The 22,609-nt window shown below is 49.6% G+C and overlaps 1 protein-coding gene across 4 annotated transcripts in view; it reads left to right on the top strand.

Moving 5' to 3' along the window:
* The window catches only part of LOC100119412 (cell surface glycoprotein 1), a 59,572-nt gene that overhangs the window by 6,065 nt on the left and 30,898 nt on the right, over positions 1 to 22,609 (top strand). For all 4 annotated transcript variants that reach the window (XM_008218038.4, XM_001603145.6, XM_032597517.1 and 1 more), the window contains exon 2: positions 12,946 to 13,265. In XM_008218038.4, the coding sequence (XP_008216260.1) occupies positions 13,032 to 13,265 (234 nt within the window). In that variant the 5' untranslated portion in view covers positions 12,946 to 13,031. The remainder of the gene's footprint in view (positions 1 to 12,945; positions 13,266 to 22,609) is intronic.

The following is a 22,609-nucleotide window of genomic DNA, read 5'->3' as shown; positions in this document are numbered from 1 at the left end:
AATTTCTTTGCATTATAATCTATTTTCGAGACGGTCGCGCGATCATTACCGATTGTCCCGATCCAACTGATGAGAAGCGAAAAAGTTCAGCCCGTCCGAGTGGAGCTACAGTAAGAGCACGCTGGGCAAAAATATTTCCCCCAAGGTGAACCCTCGTTTTCTCCTGTCCGCTTATACGCTTCTCTTCCGTAAACCTCGCCTCTCTTTCTCTCTCACGCACGCACACACAGGTAGAGGCGCGCACAGACACTCTCTTCTATCCACCAGCGCTCACTTTGTTGTCATTCCACGCGGTCGTGTCAGGTCTTCAGCTCTCCCATCGCGTAGTCTTTCTTATATACCTGCTGCGCTGCTGCTCTTCGTTTCTGAAGAGAGCCAGAAGTGCGCCTCTGCTTTGTGGCGAATTTTGCATGCGAGAGGAGTTGACGTGCATTTAAAACGCTGTCAAGGTTTCCACGGAAACGACATTGTCCTCTTGCTCGCTCTCTTTCTCTTTCTTTCTTCGATCGAGCGCGTGGGCCAGCTTCATTTTATTTCTCTCTCCCTTTCCCTCTTTTATTTGCGCCTATACGGGATTTGCAGGCGTTACGAGGAGAGATAGACGCTGCTGCGAGCGCGAGGGAATAGTAAATTGCGATTTCTATCGCGCAGAGGACGGAGGTGTTTCGCGAGAGAGAGAGAGAGAGAGGCTTGATAGGATAATAAATTTTTAGCTGTTAAGCTTGCCTCTTACCAGGTGCGCGAGAGACTACTCCGGCTTTTAATCAAGATTAGTTTTTTCTTTCGGAGCTGGACGCCGAGTGCGCGTACACTTTGCGAAATTTTGTAGAGGGGGAAGTCGGCTTCTATGTCATGGACTGCGCGCGCGAGCGTTGCGTATACATTCGTCCTTTGTTCTTTCCTGTTGACGGCGTTTCACGCGGGCGCCCGACGCTCTCCGCTGTCGGGCTTTGAATGTGAAATGCGCAGCTTAGGTCGATGTTTTTTTTTTTTCATTTCCAATACTTATCATTGCTTTCTTTTTATCGACGCCAATTATGTCTAATTAGTGTAACTTTGACGCGATGACATTCAATTAGCGATACCTTTAATTTTAATCTTAATCGCGCCGTAATTAATTCGAGTGTCAATACATTCGAATTAATTAAAGCCGGTTGCTACGCGTAAGTTTAATGAGTATTAACGCCAAAGACTAATTATTTTTTCTTACTGTCCGCTTTAATCAAACGCGAGCCTCTTAATTTCGTCAAGCACGACGAACGATTTCCACCAAAAAATTCACTCTGACGATTCTCACGCGTAACATATAGTAATAATATCCTCGAGAGCGTGGAGCGACGCAAAAAGCCCCGGTGTACCGGCGATTCTAATTACCCGAGAGGAAAACCATAAAATTAAGCCGAGTAAAAGCGAATCGAAACTCACCTTGAATGCGCGCGCGTCCCTCGCGCACATCTCTCGAGGAATGAAAAAAACGCGCGGGAGAAAAACGGCGAATGAGAAAGAGAGACAGAGAGAAAGGTTCGAGAGCATAACGTGTGAGAAAGATCTGCTCCTCGAGATCCGCAAAATCTTGCGCAAGACTCGCAGCGAGCGCAAGGCTTTTAATGCGCGCGCGATTCTCCTTTTCCTCTTACTCTCTTGCGAGTGCATGGAGCCTAGCGAGCTCCGACTAGTTTATGCAAATGGCGCACGAAAATTTATTAACGACTTTTACCGATCGTCTCGCTGACTTATACGATCGCGAGCAGCCAGACAGCCGTAAAGCGGCTGCATTATTTTCCGCTTCAAGCGCACTTGTGTGTCTCTTGTATTTTTCCTCGGACATTGTCTGCGTAGAAAATTCGAACCCGTGCGCACAGTTTATCTAATAAAAAAATGAAGCCGAGATTTATCGAACAGTAAAAGGGTTCTGGCGGCCGTTATGCAAATCCCTTATGTACAAACCGTTTCCCGGTCCATCTGCGCACTCACGCGCAATTCATACACAGACTCGCTCGCGAAATTTCTCTGCTCGCTTGCAGATTTACCGAGCGATTTTAATCGTTTATCTGGATACGTGTATTCGGAATATTTATGCGCGAGATTAAACCGACGCGCTTTAGTTATCTATCAGGATATTGCAGCTCTCGCGCATAAGCGTGCGCCTGTGTAGAGATGATTATCATTAACGGGAGTTTCGATATGGGTGCGTAAGTATTGCCGATGCTCGAAAATCGCGGAAATTTCGAATTCTTCTCTTGCGTTTTGAATTTAAAAAATTATAATTTCTCTCGCGAACGATGACTGTTTTTATTCACTTCCAGTTCGCGCGATAAGGCGCCGAGTCTGACGAAATCGTCAGATTATTGCTGCGCGAGCGCTGTTGGCGTTTTTAAATGCGCACGAACAAATTAAATCTTTCTATTATTAGCTCGGCGATAAGTTCGCTATCTGCGCCAGAAAAAAAGAACTTTTTTCCAGTTAAATTCACTCTCGAGTGAATCACGAGCATTTCCTGCTATTATTTTCTACAAAAATCCCTAGCCCTTTCATCATCATCATCATCATTATCACTGTCGTCGGAATAAAGTTTACTCACAAAACGGAGCGTATCATACGCGCCTTGCGTCATCCCGTCTTGCTCAGAAAACGCGAACTAATAAGCCGCAAATTGGCTTAACCCCGAAAAGCTCGTGTGTCATCGTCGGCGAGCGATTATTGTCCGGTAAAAAGTCGCCGGGGAAATCTAAACTGACGATCTCTCGGGTCAGCGCGAGTTTCCACAAAAGGCTCGAAAAATGTGCAGATGAGGAGATGCCGGATAATGACGGGACTCTGAAATGACTTTCACGAGGCTCGCGCTCGTGGATAATATAGAAGGGATGTTTACGTTATTCTTGAATCCGAGCCATTAACGAAAAATGTGAAATCCGCGTGTCCCCGACAGTATAAGAGAAAGCTAGGGTGAAAAAATACCTACACATATTATATAGCAGCCACTCGGCGCACGCGATCCTAATCGAAGTAGCGACTGCTTTTTCGCAAGTAGCGTGTCGTCGCCTTTCTCCACATGATTCAGGCGCGAAACACATCGGGGAGGCCTCTCGTGACTCGTCTCTCACGACTTTTCCGTCTCGGGCCGCTTCTCCGACGCGATCAACCTTTGGCTCGGTCCCGCCAACGCCAAATGCCATTCGCTGCTGTTGTTGAGGCCGGAAACGATCGATTTGCACGAGCGCTCACGGAACACTCTAGTCTCGCAGCACAGGCGAGAATTGATATTGGGAGTGTGGAGGGTTTTGTTGTGTTTTTAAAAGTAACTGTGTTTGTTTTTTGTTTTGTGGCTTTGGTTTGGAGTGTATAGTTCAGAGCTTGCTGATTTGACACAATTATTATAGTCAAAAAGCAGAGCGTGTGTATCGAACACGATTGCGAGTAAAAAGATTCATTGCAATCGCAACTCAAATTCCTCGAAAGAGATTTCTGCACCATGGTTTGTTATCGTAGTGGAATATTATTGCATGCAGAGTGAAACGTTCTCGGAAGCGGCAGACATTCGTATTCGCTTATTCCATCGGAGGCTCTTCCTCGCGCGGTGTTTTCATAGGCCGGGAATCGGTAAACAAAATCCCTCGTTCTCTCTCCAGAGGCTGCCGCTGTTTGCGGTCTGTATATCGAGCTCTTAAGCTACACCTAAGAATGCATGCTTTATTTATCTTGGAGATTTCCCCCCCGGCTGAATTATTTATTTTTCTACTTTTCGCTTTGATCGTGGCCCATTTTATTTATAAATAATACATCGAAAATAATTTCCGAGGAACCCGGTGTACTTTCCATCAGTGTGTGTACAACTGGCTCTGGCTTCCTGCCGTCATTTCTTTACACGGGAGAATCACGAATGCATCGCTCGTGCATCTCTTGGCTAGTATGGCTCCTCGCTCCTCCGGCGAAATACATAAACATGAACTTTCCCTTTAGCTCGCGTGCACCCTTTTCCTGTTCCTCGTGCGCGCGACGATGTTTTCTTTCGCCTCGCACCGAGAGAATGTGTAAATGAGCCCATCCGAGCGTCAAAATAAATCTCGCTCTCCCAAGCAATAATCAGTGCACTCCTCCACTCTAGGATCCATCACTCGACGAAATCGACTCCCGAGGCTCGTTTAGCTCTGTCGACAAAGGGGTTGTGGCGGCCCTTTCACGCACGTGCGTATCGCTCGCACGACAGGAGTCGATACGGGCCGCTGGCTCGCGTTCCCATAATTCTCATTTTCAAGTATAATGCGCGCGCGACACGAGGGGGACGCACAACTCTGAGCTTCGTCTTACCTATCTGCCGACGTGTTTTCAGTTTTAGCGTCGAGAGAGGAGAGGACGCCGGAAGCCGTCCGCGCAGCGGTGTGTGACCGGCCGCTGTCGGACGTGATTCGTGGAATTCCGTTTGTTTTTTTCTCTCTCCTCTCCTCTATACGCGTGTGACGACGCGAAATGCCTTTGTTTCCGCGGATTAACGCAAAGTTCGCTACGACACAGAGCATCGGCGTCGCTATCCCGAAATAGGTTTTTGGAGCGGCCTACTACTGCTTCTTCGTCTGCGCGCACAGGGTAACACGGTCATAAAGTCCAGAAATATATGCGCTGCAGAGAGTGCTACTGGCTGTGGGGGATATTAGCAGAGCGAAAATCTCTCTCCCATCTCTCTACACTGTGCGCGATTTAACGGGGCCACTTCTAATTCGAGGACCGCGCGCGGCAGCTTCATTAAGAATCAGTCGCGGTTTTCTACACACACACACAAGACGACGAGCTTTTCCCGCAGAACGCTTAGTCACGTGGCCCTACGCGCGGAATTAATTGATGTTGCCGAATTCCTCGGCAGAGTATTTGTAGGGGACGGACAAAGTATTCGCTCTCTCGGCTGTTTTGCATAATTTATTTGATTTTCGTCGCCGCTCGAAAATAGAGAGGAGAGCTTTATCTCGAGTGTGCGGGGATAAAAAATAGAAATGCTGGTGGGGAAAAATTTTAATATACAGCTCTCCTCTTCGGCGAATAGTCGAGGCATTCCTCGCATTTTCTCGCGCTACGCACACGCAGACCGTTCGCCGCAGCTTTTCTCTATCTCCCTCTCTTAATAGGCGTATAAAAATGACGCTCTCTTAATTCGCCAGATGAGATACACGAGAGCGCGCGTGTTTGCGCGTACAGCACTTGCAGCGCGGCGGCGATGATAAATCGCTCCTAAATGAAAATATCAGATGAAAGGGGGGAAAAAAGGCGCCAAGATAAAAGAGACCTTGAATGCCGGCTGTCGGGTTCGTCGCACTTTCTCGCCTCGAGCCGCCGGCGCAAATATATATACATGTAATATCGCCGCTGATGCTGCTGCTGCTGCTGCTGCCGCTGTTGTCTCCTGCTTCTCGCCTCTCCTCCGTCTGTCCTTGTCGACTCGAGCTGCTGCAGCACAGCTCCGTTTATTGACGAAACGCAGTTGGCTTTTTCTCACGTTTCTCGCGGCATTCTTTTCGGGGGCCTGTTCGTTAGGTGCGTGTACGCTCAGGGCTGAGAATAATTTCGCGTCGCGTATTCATGCGCTTAATTTATTTTACGAGATAATGATTGTAAATTAGAAAGCCGATCCCGCGCTCGTAAACGCTCTTTTTCCCGCAGCGTGGCTTGTTCTTTTGGATTTTTCAAAAAGTCGCGCTCAACGTATGCACACCCCTCGCCTAGTGAGCGGCGTTTCAATTAAAAGACAAAACCACTTCTGGCGCCGGAGCGAACTCCGCCAACAACTTCCAGACGCGAGGCTAGAGCAGCGGAAATTTCACTCTCGAAAAAATAGCAATCCCACTCAAAGTCCGCGAGCTTTCGCTCCAAGAAATTTGGAGAGTCCTCGCGTTCTCTCTCAGCGCTCCCTCGTTCCTCGGCTTACGTGCTGAGAGAGACTCTGTGCTCTGAAAAAAATTCGCGACGCGCGTGAATGGATGATTGTGTGTATGCGCGCATCAAAGAGAAAGGCGAGTAGCCGTTTGACGCGATAAAATCGAGCATTTTTCTCTTCCTCCTCACCTCGAAGTTGTGCAATCGTGTGAGCACTTGCGCAACGGAGCGTCACGATTTTGTGTCTTCAGAGACGACTTTTACGTGCGTCGGCTGATTTATGGGTAGAGCGCATTTCTGGAGCGACGCGAGTATAGTAGTCGATGCGCCGGAGTCACAATTGAGGATGATGGAGCTAGGGAGATATTGTGGCTTTGAGTTACCATCGGATTACCAGCGCCTTAGCGCAGTGGCTTTGACTGGATCTCATTTATCCTCTTTTTTTTCCGGAGTGCTTAGCGCGTCGTAGGAGGTTCATAACTGGAATGATGATCCTCACCGCAGAGTATATTAATCGGGAAATGGATCGCAGCCCGCGCACGAGACCGTCGCAGCCTGATGGAAATTTCAATCGACAACGGCCTGGTCGAGCAACGGCCAATAATATGTTCATGCAAAACAATTGGGGCATTTGCTTCCCCTATTGAAATTCAAATCCATTGTATGCTAATCGACACAGGCGGAATCCTCTGATGGAAATTCATTCGATTCGCGGTTTGTAATAAAAAGGCCCGCCGGCGTCGTCGGTGCAACAATAATTAGAATACGCTTTGCTTTCCGAGAAAGAAACTCATCTCGATTGCGCTCATGATTGCTAATTCACTCGATTCGGTCGTTCCCGGCGAAGAAAAATCCAACGTAATAAATTAAATTCGCCCTAAATTTTTCAACCAGCAGAGCGAGTAAATTCGCAATGCTATGCCCCATATATCCAGAGACGCCGCGGCCCTCCCCCTCTAAATATAGCCAACACAGCAGCGGCAGCCGCGCGTCTGTCTCTTCCCTCTCGTATGCGTGCATGTGCCCGTACTCCATGACCTTCCCGTTCGTGCCGGAAACGCGAGTAGCCGAGTGTGGTATGTATATAGGCGTAAAAGCCCCCGCTGCGCGAAGAGAAGAAATCGCGAAAAAGGGAGCGCTTAATGGATGCGCTTCGCTCTCTTTTTTGCGCGCCTTCTTTACCCTGTGTATGTGCATATTGAAATTGAGTTTTAATCGTGACTCGCGTGTTAACTCGCTCTCGACGTTGGGTGTATATAGGATACCGGGAAATCGAGAGAAAGACCGAGTTTGGTCTCGTAATTTATGCGCGCCGACTTTTTGCGGCTTGTTTACGTTCGGTTTTGCCGGGAAATTGCGAAAGTATTTCGGCATTATTCAATATTAATACACGCGCTTGTAAAACGAGAATTGAAAAGCGCAGTAGGGTATATCAAAGCTCTAAATCAAATTTCAGATGTATTTATCAAGCGTGACCCAGCAGCGCGCCTTTATTTAGCGTCGCCAGCAGCGACAAAGCCAGTGTGTGCAGCTTCGTCGGTGCTCTCTCCCTTTTTTCGCAGAAAAAACACAAAAGCCGAAGTCGCTCGAGCGCGAAACTTGAATTTCGCTATTCATTTATTCCGCGCGGGAGACATCTGCGCCGCGCTAATTAATTATTCGAGGCTTATATCTGCACTCCATTAGCTGCGATTAATACTCTCCGGGCCCTCCTCAAAAGCGAACTAGCTCGTCGTCCTACTCCCTGCGCGGAGATGAAATATTAAAATTTCTATCTCGTTCCGCAGAAGGCACGTATAATAGTTGCGTCAAAAAAGGTCGCGTCGTTCCTCTGGGGCGTCGTCGGCCCCGTTTCTCTCTCTCTCTCTCTCTCTCTCTCTCTCTCTCTCTCTCTCTCTCTCGGTCCGCTCGCTGGCAAGGTGGTCCAATTTATTTCCGGCCGTCGGTTCGGGGTAGAGACTACTGCTCACCGCAAAAAGAGACGCCGAGTACGCGTGCGTGTGGACGCGAGGGAGCGGCCCGCGGTGGTTGTTGCCGTGCGCGGTGGCATTCCGCAGCAGCCGGCCGCGTTCATATAAGTGTGCGCTTCGTGGGTGGACCGAAATTTAGGACTCTCTTGCGAGCGGCTAGATTTATTATTTTCATCTCGTGAACAATCTGGTTAGCGGTGGGATTCAACGGTGATTTTCTCGTCCGAGCGGAAAAAATGAGGAAACCGCACGGAATATCCATAGCTATTTCTTATCATTGCGCATAAAACCGCAGAGAGTAAATCCACGAGGAGGATAGACTCGACGACTACTCGCTCACGCTCGATCGCGCTCGAATAAAGCTGATCACTTATTCCGTACGTGCACATCGCCGCGTCTCCATCTCGGTCTATTGAACTTAAAAGCGCACTGCGACGCCGGCAGCGAGTGCAACGCTCGGCCACTGGCCTCTCTCTCTCCGCTCGACCCACTGACAAACGCTCAATGCTCACACACACATACACATCCGTGCGAACGTCGAACATCCAGCTCGTTTCGTCGGAAGCGGAAAAGGAAAGGACGCGCGGGAGGCTCGTAAAGTCTCGTCCTGTGCAAATCCGCGAAGGCGATTTCCATCGTCCGCTGGCCAATGGAAATCGTCGATAAAACGCGCGCAAGCAAGAGAGCTAAGAACGACGATCGCTGCGGATATTCCGATGGCGATCGCCTTGTTATGCGGAAGAATTATTGGCCCGAGAGCGAAGCTTAACAGCGGGACTCGGGCTTTTTAGTGCGCATGAATTGCGAGAAAGCGTTCGAGAGGCCGTGTAAGCCGATAATGGCAGCTGCGATCGAAAAAGGTGTCATCGGCGATATCGGCTAAAATTAATTCGGATAAAAATACGAAATTCCATCGGGCGCGTGTGAAAATACGACTCGATACGAGAGGACGTCTTTTGTTCGGATCGGGCTTGGAATATATCGTCCGTTTTATTACCGCGGCGGATCGCTGTACCGTTTCGGTCAATTATTTTCGAAGCCTATCTCTCCGAAGAACCCATTACTCATTTCTCCTCGTACACAAAGTATACACGCGCTCTTCTATATACTTCACCAGAAAAAAAAAAACGACACTTCAGACCACATCTCCGACAAGGAACGCGTTGCGCAATCGGACCTATCGACGTCACTCATCTCTCTCCTCGGACAAGCGGCCTTTTCGAGCCAATTAATCACGCGCTTGCCCGCGCTCGAGTCCCGTTTTCCAATCAAACCCTTACGTTCGCCTAATCCAGGTCCATCTCTGAAACCTCGGCTCTGCGATGATGAAACGACTCAAAGGAAAAGCCGTTACGGGCCACAAAAAATCTCCCTCGAGATCGATCGAGATACGGCCGCTGTACTTTCGGAGCTACTTACACGAGCGCGAGATAAGAGTCGCGCGGCTAATTCGCGGGAAAGCGAAACAAACCCAGGCAGCGCGGCCGCCGCTGCTGCTGTTTACCCGAGAGCAGCTCCCGAGCAGCCCGGGAGTAATCGATCGAGCGATTGTTGTGTTGTTGCGCACTGAGTTCTCTCTCGCGAAAGGCGCGCTTGCTGCTGCGAGTCCGTTGGCTCTCCCGACAATGGATTACCTAATGCCTCTCCCTCTCTCTCTCTCGGTCTCGCTCGAGCTAATCTATATCGAGGTGTTGTTCCGAACGTGTGAGCCGGATACCTCTCTCGGTGTCGCGGGCATTGACCCAGTCTCTTGGCTCGGAAAAGACGCGCGCCCGTGTGTGTGTGTGTGTGTCACGGTTGCTCTTGTACGAGTGTGTTCGAGCACTTGGACAACACTGTTGGTACTGTGTATCCTTGGCTCGTCGTTGCTGCTGGCGATTTTTGTTTGCCCAGCAGAGAGAGAGAGAGAGAGAGAGAGAGAGAGAGAGAGAGAGAGAGAGCGCGCTGACAAGGATCTTTGTACCCGCGTGAGGGGGCTTGTAAATTATCCGCGGGGCTGTGTTTGCTCAGACTCTGTTACACGACTCCTGTCCTATACTTATATCGTCGTTGATCCAATATTTGGTAGCGCGCAAGAGTACGAATATCGCGTGTCCTATTTTCTCGCTTCTGTGCCTTCATCACATCAGTACCATTACAATGCAGCCGAGCCTGCGCAGAGAGCTCCATTGTCTGCCGAGCTAGAGCGATACCTTCGGAATTCGTGCGCCTCGTGAGCAGCACCTGGGCGATAATCGGCGTTTCCCTGGAAAAAGCTACCGAAGACAGCGTGGTTGGCTGCTACAAAGGTGCATTAGAAAGGCGCACAGCATGCACGGAGAGCGCGTTGCGTGCATAATTCACTCTCGTTAGAGCGGCAGTTTACACGATCGTTAGTCGCTGGATTTGCAACTCCTCGCGACGGACTTTCGCTCCTTTTTACGTACTCTTCGATCCCTTCGTGGATTTGCAGCAGGCGGCGTTTTTTCATACACGTACCGGCAGCTCTCTCGCATGTCGTTCGCGCGAGGCGTTGAAAGGAAAGTCAGCCGTGTATCTATGACCGGAGCTGTCTTGTAAATTGAATTTACGGCTTCGTGTAAGCCGCAGACTCTGTAAGTACTATATTGCCGTAAAAATGCCAGCCGGAGAAACGAAAATAATGAATTATGAAATTGTATCGTGCGCTCGCACGGATAAACGACACGCTGTGGGCTTAGCGGGGCATGAAACTCACGCGCGCCGCTAAATCTCTCTCTAGCGCACGGATAAAGCCTTTTCCACTGCTCTCGCGCTCGCTGAAGCAATCAACGCCTCTTTGTGCGAAATCAGCGGGAACGCTGCTGAATGGCTTTGATTCAGCGCTGCTGCTGCTGCTGCTGCTGCTGCTATTGCCGCGTATACCTAGCTATTACCCCGACGTTATGAGCTCGAGATTAACATAATTTGACGAAGCCGGCCGCTCATGCTGAGCGACTTTTATTAATCAGTGTTCGAGGCGGTTATTAAACTTCGCTTGGGTAAGAATAATCAGCCGAGGAATGTGCGTGGCTATGCCTACTCTGTTTTAAAAACCTAAAAACTGCAGCCAATTCTCATTATAAACGCGCACTAGGCGGAAGTTCAGTATAACGAGTCCTGCACCGCGCCATTACGAGGTATTACGACAATAGCCACTTGCAACTCCGCTGCCGCTACCCACAGATGCAATATTTCACGCCTGTTCAAGCAGCCTTTTGTGCGCGGCTCGTGCTCAACAAAAACTCTCTGTTCCAGCCCGACAAAGCCGACTTTTGTCATAATTTCTCACCTACCACTCCGCGAAAAAACTGCGCTCACAGATCCTCAAAGGAACAACTCTTCGACCCGCATTCGCCGCGGCGTAGCGAGAGCCGAGAAAAAAACTGGAGCACAGCCCTACGAAGCTCGACCCACATCCCGAGCTCTTTCAGTCGCCGTAAGCCCTAGAGCTCGAGATAGAGAGAGAGAGAGGATAAAAGAAGCGGAAAAAACAGAAAGCCCTCCATCTCTCCCCGCGCTCAGCTTATATTGCGGCGAGACAATAGCCGGAGTTTTCTCATTGCGCGATGATTAGCCTATCAGCCTGAAACGCGGGCAATTAGTCAGGCCCGATTATTATTCGTCCTCTTCCCTTTGTCCTCGCGGGGAAAGATACACTTTCAGAGAGCGCGAGCCGTTATCCGCGCGGTATTCGCGGATTCCCTGTACACAGGAAAGCTCGTTACAGCTCGCTTCGCGAAACTAACTGGAGCGCGGCTATTTCCCGATTGCGCCGAGTACGGCCGTATGTGACCTATTTGCCGTCTCTGCATCGAAAAACGCTGCAATGCTCGCGACAAGCGGCTGTAAATCATCCTCGTGTACGAAAAAGGAGTTACAGCCTCGATATAAGCCTGCGCTACGACCTTGCACGATTGCAGGACGTTTTCTTTGTGTCCTACGCTGCACCGACCGCTTTATCTAATGCGCGCAGTGCATGTGCGTCACGCGAGCCAGTTATGCGCAGCCGATAGCGTCTCGAGGTCCTCTCTCGACGGAAACTGCCCACGAGCTGAGCTAGATTTTTCTTCCGTTTTTACGACGGCTCTTTCCGAGCTGTACGCACCTTTTATTTGATTGAGAGGATATTTTCGTCGCCGTCGACGGTGACGCAGGTGCGAGTGAACGAGTGGTACTTTCTTGGAGAAAGGAGAGCGAGAGAAAAAATTCCTCGGAGTGAAATTAAAAAAAGACTCGCTAAATCAGCCTTATCTAGTCCGTGCAGCATTTCGAGCCAGTCATTTTTGAGTGATTCAGAAAACAATTAAGATAAAGTCAAGCGGCCACGGTTACGCTTATTGTGAATGACTAATGCGCAATTACATTCGCACTTATTGCTAATGGCTTTGAAATTGAATCCTTTTTTCCTCCTCCGAAGCGTGAATAACCCGGAGATTACCGGTTCTCGAGCGGCAGAGAAATATCGGCGCACGACTTATGAATTATGCGCCCAAAGTTTTTCGGCTCGAAACTTTCAGGATATACGTTGCATGCTCTACGGGAGCTCCGCAGCGTAGAAAATAAACTTTCGAGTGGAACGTCGGCAAGGTGTTCTATTCTAGTTTCACACATGAATAATTTACCGCGCGACGTTTTACGACCTTTTTTCGATGCATTTTAATCGCGCTATCTCGCATTCGCTCCTGCGGAGCATAATATTCTACGAGCTGTGCGTATTTCACTCGAGTGTGTGTGTGTGATAGGCGATAGAATGAAATGTAGACTGATTTCGGTATATTCGTGATTTTTACCGCACAGGCACAGCTCGCTTCGAATTTATAAGATCGTTAAGTGCGCGCGTACCTCGCGGTGTGTTGAACAAATTCGATGATGTTCGGTATTAATCAGCGTGAAATATCTTCAGCGCTGACAGCTTTATACTCTCGAACAAGTCCGGAGCATAAACCTCCTCCTCGCTCGCCCGATCACTTATATTCGCGCTGACGCTTGTTTACCGATAACAAACGCCCGGGACAAATCGCCAGCGTAAATCCTCGCTTCTGCCCCATTCCATCTTCTAATTTCAAAGAAAAGCCAAGACTAACGTTCGCCTCGTTTTTTTTTCTTTTTCCAGATAACCAGAGCAAAAGTCTGAAAGAAGCGGCCGAGGCTCGCGGCGTAGACATAATCTCCGTAAAGCAGAGCTAAAAGGAAGCGAAAATGGGAGCACGACAGAGCAGAAGGTCCGTTGACATAACGACGACACCGAAGAAGGAGGGCATCCCGGCCGAGGGCGGCGTCGCCGGCGACGGCCCCGAGAAGATCGAGAAGCTGGGAATGATCGAGGAGGCCGACGCCAAGCCAACCACGAACGGCGTGGCGCCTCACACGGACTCGGCCGAGGATAAGGACAAGGACAAGGACGAGGCCACCGAGAAGGATCAGGATAAGGAGGTCAGTGAATCTCGCTTTTTATTTTCCCTCCAGCTCAAAGCAAGAGGGAGAGAGTCTTTCTTGTATTTTCCCGTTTTAATTTAATCAAGTTGCGAGACCGCCGCGCTGTTGAGACTTCGCGACAGCGCGAAGTTATGATTTACAGTCCAATTACGCTTGGGTAACCGTAAGCTGGTAGTAGACGCGTTTTCGGAGAAAAGTTGAAGGAATATTCATATAAAAATAAGAGTAAAAATAAAGAGCACCTGCCTACCTGCAGATTTCATACGAGCCTCGCCGCGAGGTATGGGGCGATAAAAATAAAATTCGTGTCACTCGCTGACGTCGCGACAACTGTGCGTTCTCGTTTCGAGATGCTCTCTCTCCTCTTTCCTCTGATAACCCGAGTATCCGAAACGAAATCAGTGACGCAATCGTCGCATCAGAATTTCCCACAGCGCAAGCCCGTCCACTGCACTTGTCCGGCAGTGTGTACAGCTCGGCGTCTAAATCGTCAATTTCAGCCGGGCACGTCTGGCAACATTAATCCGCCGCTCGCGTCTCCGGCGTCCGTCAAGCTCGACGGGCTCTAAACAGCCTAGTTGAACGCGCGCGCGCGCGCGCGGGCAAGTGGCCGTTTATCCCACGCAGCTGCTCGTAACCGACTTCTAGAGATATAGATAACACTTCGGCTGCTGCTGACCTAGGCAAACTCGCTGTGTGTCGCAACTAGCTGCCTCTCTCTCTCTCTCTCTCTCTCTCTCTCAGGCCGGCCGGTCAGATCGTTGCCCCGGATCGACTCTAAACTTAGAGTCTTAATCTGTTTATTTATCGTCGGGCGCGATGGCCGTTTGTCAAACTGGTCTGCTGCTCGTGGAATTCGCGCTTGTCTACAGAACTGACCGGAAAATGAGGTTTTTCCTTAGTCGGATTCTTGGGATACCTCATCGGTGACTCGTTGACGGCCGGTTTATTTATAGTGCGGAGCGTTTGATTTCTGGCGCCTGATTAGGTAATAACTGGTCGCTCAGTCGGGGAGTCATTGTTCTCTCGTGCGCTAGCGAAAGCTTCATTCGATTACAGAGCTAACGTAGTTTATAACTTTTCGACGTCACACGTTTTCGAGCAAATATGGAGAGGCTGCGCGGGGGCGAACTGCGAGTGCAGGGGACGCAGTAGGCTGCAGGAGAGAGAGAGGGCGAAACTCGATATTTCCTCGATTGAGCAACCCCGGCAGCTGTCACGCGCCAGATACCAGTCATGACACGCGAGACTGCCTCTCAGTCCCCGGCGTAGTGCGTGTATATACGTGTGCACATGTAACCTTTCGCTCGAGTCTCGTCTCCTAACTCCTTCCTTTTCATTTCCGCCGCTGTGTTGTACAGCGCGCATATGTGTACCGATGCTGTCGTCGTTGCGCTCCCGCTTCATTTCCTGTTTCGGCGATGCGCTTTCTTTCTCCTACATATAGCGCCAAGACGCCAGACGCGGGAGGTTTACTAATCCGCCGCGGTTTAAATACAACAAGTCGTTCGATTTGCATTTACGACTCAATCAGACATGCGAGCGCCAGCGCAAAAATCGCATTGTGTACTTTTCCGAAGCGGCGGCCGTCCGTAATTTGTTGTTCGTGCAGCGAGCGCGCTGCTGCAGCCTCGACGCTCCGCGCGCTCTTTTCTTTCTTTAGACAGGTGCGCGCGCGTGAGGCGCCTGCTAAAGTGCGTCTCCCTCTCTCTCTCTCTCTCTCTCTCTCGACGACGACGACGCTATCGAGTTTCGAGTTCACTGTGACTCGGCCTCGCTGCTGCTGCTGCTGCGTGGAAAAAACGAGAGACACGGCGAAATTCGAGGGGGAAGAGGACGCATGCGCGAGTAGTTTATACACGTACCTGGCTGGCACAGTTCGAGCGTACGGGTTTTTTTTTCTTCTACGGGAAATGGACCGGGATTAGCGCTTGGAAATTTCGGCAGGTGGTAAATCTTGGCACGTCGATAAAGCGACAAGAGTTACGGCTTTATGATTTTCTGTTTTTTTTTTTACGCAGGTTGAGATATCGCCGTAAGGTTGAATCCGGATTACATCCGTCGCTCGTAAATCTCAGGGAATTTCATGGGGGAAAATTCCGTGAAGCGATAAAAAAATGTCCTGCCGATATCTCTAACGGTTCGACTAAAACCGTAAAAGCCCGGTCACCGCCTTTGAAATCACCACATTGATTCTTCGAAAAACTGAGCCACGGCACTTGCAGTCAACGAGAAGAAGAAGCGGAACCTTTCAAGCCCGCTGTTTACGGCGTATTCCCCCCGTGGAGTCATCCCTTTTCTCTCTTTCTCGCTCACGACGACCTTGACCGCGAGCGAGACAATAGGGGTCAGGTCACAACAACGGTGGTTGCGCAGCATCTCTCTCTCTCTCTCTCTCTCTCTCTCTCTCTCGGGGTCAAACGGTGTCGAGGGGTCCCCATTTCTCTTGGACACACGCCGCACTTTTTCGACAACGAGCCAGGCTCGTAAAACCTCAAAACGGCGTCGGTTTTACGATCATCCCAGGAGAGAGCGAGAGAAAGAGCGGTCCATTGTTGTTTTCATGCGCCGTCGCCGCCGCCAAATTACGAAGCGTGATTTAGGGCCCAACAGGTGGATTAGGCCCTAAACGAGGCTTAAAAAGCGAGTGTCGCCGGCTGATACATAATTTCTTCTTGCGCCTGTTTTGTGAACGGGCATTTTTTCTCCACGGCGCCGGTGGAGGTTGTTTATGAAGGTGTACGCGGCGGAAGCCGAGAGAGAAAGAATGAGAAAAAAAGGGGGCACGCGGTGGCGGCGGTTGTAAAGAGAAACGCTTTATTGGACCGTAAAGTCAGCTTATCAATGGATTTGTTTTGAAAATATTTGTTTTGCGGGCCCTGTAGCGATGGTATCTGGCGTATGAATTTACGAATCATTCGCGAGAGAGAAAAAATGGCAACGCACCTCGACGAAGCCCACCGCACACGTAGCTCGCGAAACGGTAACGACGTAATTAAATATCCTCGCATCCCAGCAGCGCCATTATATCCTCCGCACGCGGAGCATCTGGACAGCAGCAGTCGTGTTTTCCCGTTGACACGCACATCATCATCATCATCAACGCGGCTGCGCGTCGAGAGGAAAATTACACGTCTCGTGAAAGCTCACGGCCGGAAGAAAGCTGCCGCTGCATGGAAATCGCGACGCGATAAGCATATACAGCAAGCGCTGCAGTATCATCTTGCGTGCCGAGCGGATGATTCACGCGGGGGACTTTTTGTCGCGGCGCTGATTAGCCGGCGAGTTGGTTTAATTAAAGTTGTTGCAGCGAGTATTGAGAACTGCGGCAAATGACCGTTTGCTGGAAGTATGCGGAGCTGCTTCTTTTTTTGCTCACATAGGGCTGCTAGTGTTGAACCAGTTGGCGCGACTTGTGGAACATTGAGTTTTGCATCGGTGTTGGGGAGCGAATGATGGACGGAGTAGAATTCAGTCCGAGACTGGGAAATATTACGAGGCGAAGATAGACTGTTTTCGTGTTGTGGACTGATGGGTGGACGAGGAATGCCTTTTAACTTCACTGATAACGCGCCGCTCGTCATAACAAAGATATTTTAATGAAGATTCAAGGTTTCGCAAGACACTAAAGATTCTTCAGCATATAACGCTCTTAATTATACGATTCCAGCACAACAAGAGCCGAGGAATAAAGATAACGTGTTTTCAAGTCCCTCGAGAGACATTAAAAAATGTTATTCGCACAAAAGAAGATTCGCTCTGTCTCTCTCACGTGAGGGGCCACGATCGTAATTCCCGAAACCGAAAGTGAAACCATGTAAACAGTCGAGTAAAAAAGTACGACGAGGCAACCTTGAGAACCACGCGCGCACTTGTCTTGCCAGTTTTCGAAGCCGCGATGCGATCTTTTTAACTCCGCGAGAAAGGGGGAGTAATTGAGCCCCTGAAAATCGGCGCCGATTAGCCGCACGATACATCTCGGTCCCGAATGAAAAGGAGGGGCCCTCCTTTTCAATCCCTGCGTCACTCGTCAAACTTCAAGATCTCGCTTTTTTCGGCGCCTTTTCGAAGGGCCTCGCGTGACGTCGAGGTCGAGAGATGAGAATTCCACTCTAAATGCCGGATGCCGCCTTTTTTCGCTTTCTCACGATTATGCGCATCGAGCCTCGGAGAGTGTACGCGCACGTGTTCCCTTTCGGCGTATATGTATAATTTTGGGGGATTATTTGGGAAAAATGAGTATTCATTATTCTAATGGCTGATAGCTTCTTCTTCACGGAGCGAAGTTTCTCGAAAACTTCTTTGTTCGCCCCGATTGAGAGCGAAAAAAAAAATAGAGGAAGGAATTTCCTCGAGTACGCTGCTGCGCGCTTGCATTTTTTTGCGGCAGTAGTTCCCAGAGGGTAGAACGCTCGACTGTTGGAGTTGCAGAAGCAGCAAGAGAGAGGGACGACTCATCCATTATCCGGCCCCGTGACCGTACGACGACGTGTTTGTCTTGGAAATTCGCGCACAAGAAGCTCGCAAGAATGCACCGCTAATTGAACATCAGGGAAATGCAAATAGAAAGAAAAGCCAGCACACTCCGGCAGCATTTTTTAGGTCAAAAAGTTAACATTTGCCGAGCTTTCTGTTTGCGCAGCCTGCTTACCGGTCTAACTGCCTTTTTCCCCTCGTTATATGCATAAAAGGGGCCGGGAGAGCGAAGAGGACTGGTCTTAATTGTAACCGTCCCCGTTTCGCTTACCTCCATCTCTCCTTTCGTGATAATAACGATAACAACAACAATAATGACGTCAACGCGGGTAGAAACATCGCTCATGCGATTCAGAGGCGACTGGAATGCATCTTTCCGTCTCCGCAGCACCTGTCGCTCGCTCACGCGTCCTTTACTGCTCGACTTTTTCCCCGCCGCTTGGATTTCGACGAGTATCGCGTGGATGTTTTCCCGAGCTTCGCGCAGATGGCAAAATAACCGGTTGGCTCTTCCGAGAAGGGAGTGGCCGCCGCCACCACCATCCGCGTCTTATTTTCGCGAGCTAATTAGCTTCAGGGTGGCACTCGATAAGCCATTGTTTTCTTCCTGCGCGCGCGGAGGAGATATATGAGTTATTGCGCTTCTCGGTAGCGATATCTTCGGCTAGCGATTTCTTTTTGCTCCTCTCTTGCGCCCGAGCGATCTGTTGTTGTGCCCCGCAAGTGGATAACGACACCGCGCACAGATAATTTACCATAACTCACTCGATAGGAAAAAAAGCATCGGCTCGCTACCGTCCGACGCGACGTAAATCTCGTCACGGCGCCTCGGGTGTAACGTCAGAAACCATTGTCCGCGCTGCTGCTGCTGGCGAATATTGCCATTTATCCTGTGCTTCTATTTTTAGAGACAGCAGCGTATTTGCATTTGCATAGGCGCGTACGACAGCATATACCCCTTTCCGGCGTGTATCGCCTCCGTAATCTTGATGTGTGTCCACCTCCTGTACACCGCAGGGGGAGACAAGTCCGCGATGTTTCTCCGTGGGCTGGAACTGCTGTGTGGGCAAGAGGCGCGCGTGTGCTTCATGAATGAGAAAACTTCGCTGGATTTAATTCGAAGTTTGTAATTTTCAATCATCGACACTATCGCTCGGGGATCTTAATCCCGAGCAGAAGACGCGCGGCTACTCGGCTGCCCTCGAGGGCTTGTAACTGCGGGTCCGTTTTATTGAGTACTTCCCTTGGCAGCCGCTGCGATAGGCTTGTTTATTTTGCACTTCTAATAGGTATAGATGGCGGTTATGGGGAAAACGCGCCCGATATATAAAAATATAATATACAAACGTGCGCGGCGATATTCGCGCCAGGAAACGAATGCGTTCTCGCGCTCCCATAAATGGCAACGATTTCTGTAATTTGCCTAGCGCCAATTACCCGCCGGCGCATTTCATAATAAGACTTTCATCAGGTTCGCGGAATTGTATATTCTAACTTTCACGCGGCTGCCTCTTATCTCTCGCGTACACGCGCGAATTTCCCGCGCGCATCAGAGGTGAAAGAATAAAAAATAATAGACAATCGTCCTGGATTCTTTTTTCTCCGATTCCCGCCTCGTCGATTGAATTCTGCCGCCGCAGTCGGGTGTGAATTTGTCTTGTTCCCCGATATTCGCGCGCGAAACTTTCCGCGGGTGCTCGGACGGATAATTGATTATCGAGGCTTTTTTCCGCTTTTCGCACCTGCGAGCGATCGCGCGAGGGCTGTCGAAGTTTTCATTGTCTTTCGCAACGCGTCTGCGGAGTGGTAGGAGTGAAACCGAATCCAACGGAATCGATCGATCGGTAAACAAGCGATTGGTAGAAAATTCCAACCGACGACGCGATGAGAAATCGATTGCTCTCGCATATCCGCGTGGAAGACCCGAAGCCTCTCCTCTCCGGTGACCGTAAAAATAATGAAAAACTCTCTCGGGGGATATGGAAGCCACTGACGACAACGACGACGACTCTCTTGAAATCGGATATTTTCTGGACACTACCTGGAGGCTCTCGCGGTTGCGTTTGCGGATTCGTATGAACGTGTGTGTGCGTGTGCCTCGAGGGGCCCTTTTCTCTTTTGTTTTAGTCGTCTCCTTTCGAATGAGAGCCGGAGATAGTTTCTCGCGCGTGCTCGAGTCGTCTCGTTCTAGCCCGAGGCCGGGGCTCTATAGCTCTGCGATACAGTGGAGCTCAAAAGTTTCTCTCCATATAGCGAGAGCCGAGTTTCGGCGCTTTTGAGAGGAAAAACGATATACTCGCTCTGGATCCGATCCGTCGGCTTGGGTTACGGAGATCAAAATTTGTCGGTTGAAGATTCTTCCGCTGACATAACGTTTCGTGTACGTGTCTACTCCACTTAAGTCAACAACGCGATGTCGCTCTGCCAATTATGATGTAACGTGTCGACTGAAAAAATACGCGAATCGCGCACACAAGCGGCACGTTTCCGTTTACCTAACCTCGTATCTTTATCGGCTCTTTGAAAAATGCTCTCGCTATCATCCGAGAAACTTTTGAGCCCAACTGTAGGTATATTCTATACGGATAACACGCTGCTCAGCGAAGGCGAAAAATTGACTCTCTCTCTCTCTCTCTCTTCCTCTCTCGTCTCGTTTCGCCCTCACCGCAGTATCGTATATTCAAACGTCACTTTACGGTTAGTCGGAGAGCTTCTTCTTATTTATCTTGCGGTATAAGAGCGCGTAAAAAGGAAGCGGCAAAAAGAATGAGAGTAAAGGCTCAGCCTTGTACAAACGACGTTTGACCCGACTCGTCGCACTGAAAGATGGGGGTTTGAAGTGTCTGCTCATCCGTGCGTCTCAAATTTTCTTTTTTTGCGCGCACGTGTGCGGCGGCGCCTGCAATGTCAATATGCGGGCTTCGTCGCCGGTTACAAAGTTGCCGGGTAAATATAGAGGGAAAGTAATTACTCGGGTTAAAGATAGATTTCTTTTTTCGCTTTATAACCCACCCAGCGAGTGGTTCTCTTGAGGAAAAATCGACATCTCGTTGGAGACCACGGCTCCTTTTTCGTTTCACAAGACTGGAACAGACTTGACACCTCCAGCGCTTAGTTGTAGCAAAAAGAGCTACTGTCTAGCTCGTTCCTCGAATAATAATCGTAAAACTCGGCTTCGACTATTACCGTTGCGCTCGACTGGATCTTCTCGGCAAAGTTTCGAGAGCTGCCGTATAGCTATGACAAAAGCAGCAGCAGCGAGTTGCAAGACTCCGCTTGAACTGCGTGCACTTTGAGGAGGCGCACACTTTGCGCTTTGTGCTATCTGCCAGCATCGAGAGAGAATCTTTCGCGGAGCCATTTCGGAGACGCGCGCTTTTGTGCGCCGAGAGAGAGAGAGAGAGAGAGAGAGAGAGAGAGAGAGAGAGAGAGAGAGAGAGAGAGAGAGAGAGAGAGAGAGATAACCGATTATTATTCCGTGTGATTATGGCTTTTACGACTCTCGAAACGACACAGACTTACATACTGTACTCGCTTCGACAATTTATGCTCACTTTCTATTATATCGCGACAAAAACTGTCTCGTTTCTTCATAGCGAATAACTTTCCCATTCTCTACGGCCGGATCGATCATTATCGTCTGTTGTTATACGTTGTACGTACGGTCGTCGAACCTCGACAAAAAACCGGCAAAATTATCCACTCTACTTCTCGCAATCTCCTCTAAAACAGGGGAAAAATAGCTAGAATAAGAGGAGGGAGAACAAAACACAGCCTCGTTAATCACCGGCAGCAGCCTAGCTTAGCACTCCAGTGCCCTTAGCTGCTCCACATTTCCGACAACAAAGGAAGCTCGCGCGAGGATATATCCGCCTACTTCTCCAGCCAAGCTGAGAGAGAGAGAGAGAGAGAGAGAGAGAGAGAGAGAGAGAGAGAGAGAGAGAGAGAGAGAGAGAGAGAGAGAACGACAATAATAATCCAACGGTAATAATAACGCGCGCGAGCGCAGTGTACCGTAAGCCGGCGCCGTTGTTTGCTAGCGCGGAAAAACGAAAGCGTAGGCGCGATAGAGAGAGAGAGAGAGCAGCTTGATTCGCTAATTACATGCGCGTTAGCGCGTTCCGCGATCGTCTCAATGAAACGTGATACCGCCGTGTCGGCGCCCTTTGCGCGCTGTTTGGATTAAAACGCCGCAGCTGGTAATTGGTCTGATTTTTTATTCACGGTTAGAGCGTGGGATGCCTGCTATATTAGCGGAGTTATGCACTTGTTCATCTAAATTGCGCAAAGCTCAATTTTCAGTGTTATAGATTGAATCTCGCGCTTTAATTATTACTTTTAAAAAATAGCTTACACACGCGGCACAAAAGAGCGCGAGCGCGCGACCCGGGTAAACAATGGCGTAAACAAAGGAACGGCCGTCGTTTTTCGAAATGGAAATTACAATAATTGACTCATTTGAAAATGTTCTTCAACGTGCTTCGCTGAACCGAATAATGATTTCGGCTGCACGGCCGCTAGAGTACCCATCGAAAAAAACACGCCGTATAGAACTCGAAAAATATTGCGGCACTATTATCGTACTCGCGTCTTTTAATTCCCCGCGCAAAGCTCGTAATCTCGAACGCATTAATAGTCCGTTAATTGAGATGCGGAAATGTGGGTTAGCGAGGTACATGCTAATTAGCTAATGTCGCTGATTACGGCTGCGAAGGTAAACCGCGCGCTTATAATTCTTTTTTCCCGCTCGTTCGTGACTTTTGCTCCTCTGCAAATTCATCAAACCCGCTAAAAATATCAGTCGTGTTTACGTCGCCATGATTGCCCGAGGAATTTTAATGCCAAGAAGCGGCGGCGATCGAATA

This window comes from Nasonia vitripennis, chromosome 2 (genome assembly GCF_009193385.2).
Source record: "Nasonia vitripennis strain AsymCx chromosome 2, Nvit_psr_1.1, whole genome shotgun sequence".
NCBI lineage: Eukaryota > Metazoa > Arthropoda > Insecta > Hymenoptera > Pteromalidae > Nasonia > Nasonia vitripennis.
This window is presented reverse-complemented; position numbering and strand designations above follow the sequence as displayed.